Source organism: Sinocyclocheilus grahami, unplaced genomic scaffold (genome assembly GCF_001515645.1).
Source record: "Sinocyclocheilus grahami isolate Dianchi unplaced genomic scaffold, SAMN03320097.WGS_v1.1 scaffold1161.1, whole genome shotgun sequence".
Classification (NCBI taxonomy): Eukaryota; Metazoa; Chordata; class Actinopteri; order Cypriniformes; family Cyprinidae; genus Sinocyclocheilus; species Sinocyclocheilus grahami.
In genome coordinates, this window is record NW_015506340.1 from 233,901 (window position 1) to 240,261 (window position 6,361).

General features: G+C 38.2%; 1 protein-coding gene across 2 annotated transcripts in view; it reads left to right on the top strand.

Moving 5' to 3' along the window:
- The first annotated feature begins 45 nt into the window (after nucleotides 1-45).
- Nucleotides 46-6,361, top strand: part of bmp2k (BMP2 inducible kinase) — a 46,518-nt gene continuing 40,202 nt past the window's right edge. For both annotated transcript variants that reach the window (XM_016253148.1, XM_016253149.1), the window contains exon 1: nucleotides 46-1,083. In XM_016253148.1, the coding sequence (XP_016108634.1) occupies nucleotides 939-1,083 (145 nt within the window). In that variant the 5' untranslated portion in view covers nucleotides 46-938. The remainder of the gene's footprint in view (nucleotides 1,084-6,361) is intronic.

Genomic DNA, 6,361 nt, shown 5'->3' on the forward strand with positions numbered 1-6,361 from the left:
CTTTATCAAGCAAACTGCTAATCAAAACGCTGAGAGACAGTCATCCATTTCATCCCATCAGAGAAGAGTATCTACAGGACGCATCTCGCTCACACCAATCATGACAATGGGAAGGAATCGGACAAAACCAAAGTTAGGTTGTCAGACAAACCTCCCACCAATTCTACGGCGAGTCACGAGAGTTCGAACTTTATCCCTGTGACGGGGGACTTCCAGAGCACGAGGAAGCGCTCTGCAGTTTCAAAAAATAACCGACGCTGTTCGCGCATCACCCGAAACGTTTGGCCGCTCGGAAGATTTCTGGTTTATTTTTTGTAGTGACACATTTTAACTATGATACAGGGGTCCTCTTCAAGCAGATAGAGGAAGAGTCAGCTAGCGAGCTGGCTAACTAAACTATCCGAGGGGGAAGTGGCAGCAGTCACCGTTTAGCCAGAGTTTCGCTAGCGTAGCTTCCGCCTAACACACCCACTTTCTGCCTGTTTGTTGTTCACGTTGGTTTCAAATAACCTGGACTTCAACCGACTTCAGCTTTTCGCCGAACACAAAAGCATGCTTTGGCTAAACAGAGCGTTTCGCCGTTGTTAGCCAGCCAGCTAGCGAGGCGAATGGTCTCTCCAGCGCCCGTACAGGCTCGCTAGCCAGCCGAAACGAGTCGGCCTGAAAATATAGCGGCGTGGACGGTCTCATTGGTGTGGTTACCACGCATTAACGACAAAACACTGCACTGCACTGGGTTTGGTGGAAATAAGGAAGCATTCAGCTAACGTTACGCCTTTCTGCGTCCCTCGAGCACTGAAGTGCCTGGCGCATCTCGGGAGAGCAGCTCTCTCAGCATGCTGGACAGAAGAGCGGAGATGAGCAGGTTGGGTTTTTGAGCGTCTTAAGCTTGTTTGGAACTGTCCGTTTGGGGGAAGGCGGGAACACAAGAGGCAAGAATGAAGAAGTTTTCGCGTATGCCGAAATCAGAGAGCGGAAGTCTCGGGGGTGGGTCTGGATCTGGTACTGGAAGCAGCAACTATATCGGGAAGGTGTTTGCTGTCGGTCGATACCAAGTGACGGTGGAAGAGCTGATCGCTGAAGGTAATGGATCCATTTCTGTGGGCCAATAATAACGAGGTGGCAAAACTTAGTGGTGAAGTTTATAAACCCCCCCCCACATCCCTCAGACATCTGTTTCATAGAGCCATAAGCAGTTCAGGAAGGATATATCAAGGTAAACAGGCTGCTTACTAGAGGTTGCACCAAGCCATATCACTGCTTTAGGTTCTATCAGTGATGTTGCTCCTTGCCATGAAAAAAGGAACTAGCTTGGTGCTGGTCCTTCCCATAAATTCATAGAGAGATGATGCTTCCATATAATCTGATGTCATTTTTTTTTGCCTTTGTCACTGTCAATGATCACATGGTTTTGGATAGAATTTTCAACTGATCATTGCAGTGTCGTAGTGTTCAGTATGTTTTAGTGTATTGTTTTGCTCAGTGTCATCTAAAATGCTTGATCATTCTCACAGTTCTGTCATGTAATGTGACTGTAATACAAGTACTAGGGTGTTTGTTTCCCATGTAAGTGTTGTCAGTTCTGTGAGTTTGACTGAACAGCAACTTGGCAACTCTGAACTTGCTGTCTGGACACAATTATATAATTTGCCATTGGTGCAAAAGTTCACCCTCACAAACAACTGTTGAGTTTGAAAAGTGCTTTTATTCTTACTTTCCACTGGGTTGTTTTATTACATTTTTACATTCTCCCAGTCTCATCATTTACTCACCCTCATGTGGTTACAAACCTGAACTTCTCTTTTCTTTCTTCTGTGAAATGCAACAGAAGGTTTGTTGGTAGTTGTTGAAGGTAATGAAGAGTGTTGGTAACTAAATAGTTTTGGTGACCATTGACTTCCAGTGTATGAACTAAAAACACCCTGAGACATTTCTAAAAATATCTTATTTTATGTTCCACAGAAGAAAGTAAGTCATGTTTGAAACAACATAAAGGTGAGTAAATGATGACAGGGTTTTTTCCTTTTTGGGTGAACTATCCCTTTTAATTTGTCTACCTGTACAAAATAACTCCACTCCACAATCCAAAATTGTCTTCTCAGTGTCTCATTAGTGAATGTTCTCCAAATAGCCAATTTTTTAATGTATATTTTGAGTCATGCATGGGCATATTTATTTTCAGTAATCACCCATTTAGCTGTAGTCAACAAACCTGGCTTAGTTATGAATGTCTACTGTTAATTTGAATGTCTTAAAAGGATGGTTCACCCATGAATAAAAGTTCTGTCATTTACTCACTCCCATGTCATTCTAAATCTCATTTCATTTTTTCTACCGAAATTAAATTGCAAAGGCGATAAATCGTGATTAGGCAGAAGCTGCGATTGTCATGCGTATCTTTCAGTGAAGCACGGTTCTGTGATCAGCAGTAAATCTCCATTCAAAGGCCAAAGGGCGCTCTCGTGCGGAAACTCCAAATACGCCTATCAGAAGAAATCCAGGAAATGCATTTAGCGGTTGCTTAATAAACAGATGATTTAACTGCTTTCATTAATTCAGCGTGACTAATAAACACAAGACTACGACAATATATGGTTTATCTGAGTTCGTCTTACTATCATTTTTATTATAATAAAGTATATAATAATGCAATGCTAATCGACATAGACTTTAACACTGCTTAAAATGCTATGAAATATGTTGCGTGCCTTATTCTGTGTAAGAAGCCACATCATCTCACAGAAGGATTTATTTCAAATACCATTAAATGTGGTATTTTCACGTGCTTTCAGATGGAGCAGCATTTGCTACACAGAGCCGTAGTTCCCTGACAAGCTACGCAAACCGTTTTCATAATCACAGAACGATTTCATAATCGCGCGATTAAATCGTCTGAACGCGATTTTGCATAGCTTGTCAGTGAACTACGGCTCTGTGTAGTAAATGCTGCTCCATCTGAAAGCACGTGCTGGAGATTTACTACTAACCACAGAACCGGCTTTACCGACAAGATGCGCATGACAATCACATTCGATTAATCGTGCAGCCCTATTAGTGCTCATATTTTTTTTATAAATGAGCACTTTTGATATAGTGCAGAAATGAAATCTTTAATGCAGTACAACAGCTGATTTTCATCTGTCAGGGCAGTTTTTGTGTCTTGAAATAGAGTAATTTAGTGAGCGTTCATTGTTTTCATGTGTGTTAAATTGCAGAATGCATCATCAACAAGCTTTTTGTGGTCACTTAATGGTCGGTTGGTCATCTGCTCACCTTTCTATCAACAATCCCTGCAAGGACTACTTTCTTTTGTCAACAAACTTGACTTGAGTGACTTGAGTGTTTTGCCTTGTTTCACTTCTTAATTATGTGGCTGGCAGAATCTGCTTTGGTCGTTGATCTCTTACTAAAGCAATATCTGTTAGAATCATTTGACACCAGACCGGTTCAGAGCGGTTTCTAAGGACATTCTACTGCACTTTTGATTGGAGCATTACTGGTCTGACCTTGAATGAGTTGTGTGCGGAGGTGTCACCCCACTCACTGAGCATGTGCTGGGCGAATGACTGTGCTAAGAGCCACTCTGTTTTCCTTATCATCTTTACTACTCGCTATAGGGCCTGTATGTCCTAATGACAGTTAAGGGTGTTAAGGGTCTGTCAACACAGACATTTCAGCTTTGGTCTCTTTATGTTGATGTTATGGCCTCTGTTGTGTTGAGTTATTGGAAACTATCCTTTCAGTTTCTTAGAATCGAGTGCATGTGTGTTTTGTCACATGGGTAGGCATCTTTCAGTATCAATACTGGCATAGACCGTCCCTGTCAGTTTTATTTTTCTGGCCTAGTTTCACTTTGTTACATGCACCGATACATTAATAACTTTGACCTTGTCTCTTTCTCATCGGTTTAAAGAGGTCATGAAATGCATTTTTTAAATATAATTTTTCCTGATGTGCACTTGGTATGTTGTTTTTCAAAAACGGTCATAATTTAGTTATTAAATGGATTGCTTATGATGATGATGCATGAGGGGCATGTCGAGGGGAAATCATGACGTGATGTCACAATTCTCCCGATTTTAAATCCAGGCATTTCAGAGGGGTAGAAAAGAAGAATTCATAATTTGAACTAGGGAGTTAGTTTTTAGTTTTAAAGCATGAAGCATGTTTTTATTGTAGAGTTACCTCTTATATGTGTAATTATCAAGAACATTTTGATTCTCCATTAAAAGAACAACCAAAACGGTAAATTGTTTTGATCTTATTGCCATTCTGCTTGAGTGAAGCACTTATTCTTTCATTTTTTGCACAAAAGACATCACAGCTAAAGATTGAGATAAGATTAAATAAAAATGCCTTTTAACCATCAATTAGTCTTACAGCACGTGTGACTGTGCAAAGATAATTCTTGCAGTAGGCTGCAAGAATTAGAATTTTGTGACATATATTATAGGATAAAATTTAGTGCTCAACCGATATATCGCCAATGCCAATATTTGGCATTTTTCAAATATCGGCATCGGCCGCTAAGTTTTTCTGTTTGGCCGATGTGTTAAAATGTATACAAAAAAGTATTATAACGATTGCTTTAATATTATTAGTAATAGAAAGGCAAACATTATAATACTTTCTCTTTTGCCGTCAGCATTCAGCAAATACGCATTTATATAATTTAAACAAATCTTTGAATGACTAATGAACATTTAATTTCACAAACCTTGCAAACTTAGTCAAATCTAGTTGAGTAGAGCCCGACCGATATGGGTTTTTTGGGGCCGATACCGATATTAGGGAGTAAATGATACCAGATACCGATATATTGGCAGATATTTGTGTATATTATGGTACAGTACCAACCAAAAGTTTGGACACTTTCCCATTCGTGTGTCCAAACATTTGACTGGTACTATATATAGAATACAGTATATACATAAACAGAATATATAAACACATTTTTTGCAATGATCACTCAAATGTGGTGATGAAACACTTATAATGACGTGACCGAGATACGTAATGGAGGCAGGGCATTTAACAATTTAACAATAAACTTTACTATCCAAAATGAGTCTGACATCAGTGCACTGAACGGTAAAGTTGAAGTTTATTCAACTTTAATTCAATTAAATTCCATTCAACTTTATTCCGTTTAAGTTTATTTGACTTCGGAACATTCATTCACGGATTTGCGCTACTGTCTTCACACAGACGAAACTTACTAGAGAAGTGTGACATAATATAGGGGAGTGCTATGCACAAAGTAACGGGGGGTTAGTTGTAACACACGTGGTTTGAATATTTATTTTACCATAGTAAAAATTATAATCCTGGCTTAAGTAAATTTTTATCTCAGTTTTTATTATTCATTTAAAATAAGACAAATCTGCTTTTATTTTAATTTCCAATCTGTTATTTATCAGTTCAGATAGTTTTTAATGCTTTGATTACTAGCAGAAGACTCTAACCAGTTTTAAATTCCAGTTGCGCAGATGGGGCACGTTATAACACTGCGTTACAATTAGGGATGCAACGATTATAGATTTTGTTGGTACGATTATTGTCTGAGGAATAATCACGGTTTTACAATTATGACAATTATTATGCATTTATTCATTTCCCAACATTACTAATGTATAAAATCACATGAACACTCTTTAGATATTAAAGTGTTATTTATTGCTGGCTTTTGAAAATAACACAGTAACCAACAATACAGCACAAACTAATAATAAACAAAAGACAAACAAAAGTCCATCTCTCCCATTGGAATTAAAAAAAGGTGACCTCTGCTCTGTAAACATCCATGACAGTATTTCTCTTTTGAAATTAACAAATGGAAATGGATCACAAAAGTATTTAATGTTTTCAGTGTGTACATTCTTTACATTTCTTTTGGACCTGGGGTAGAGAATTTGGAAACATGGTGAAAAAAAATATTGTTGGTTTTTACTTATGAATAATACTACACCAGGGATAGTAAATAAAGTTAATGAAGTAGCCTATTATTAATATACGACTAATATTAACTTTATTTGTCCCACAGGGGAAACTGTTACTAATAATGGAAATATACTGAAATATTATTGTAATCAACTGTCATCCATACGTATTCATTTTAATAATCTTTATAATAATTCATATGATTTTACATGTGGCCTGAGAAAATCATGCCTATTATTTTGGTTTGTGAGATCGGAGATCGCGCTGCGCACGTGTACAGACATTCAGGAGGACACAAACTTCTTGAGAATGCTGCCACGTGACTTTTATTAATAAAATAGATTAAATAGCCTACTGGAAAGACGCACAGACGCAGGTAGGCTAATTCACACAGGCAACTGTCACCTCTCTCTCTCTCTCT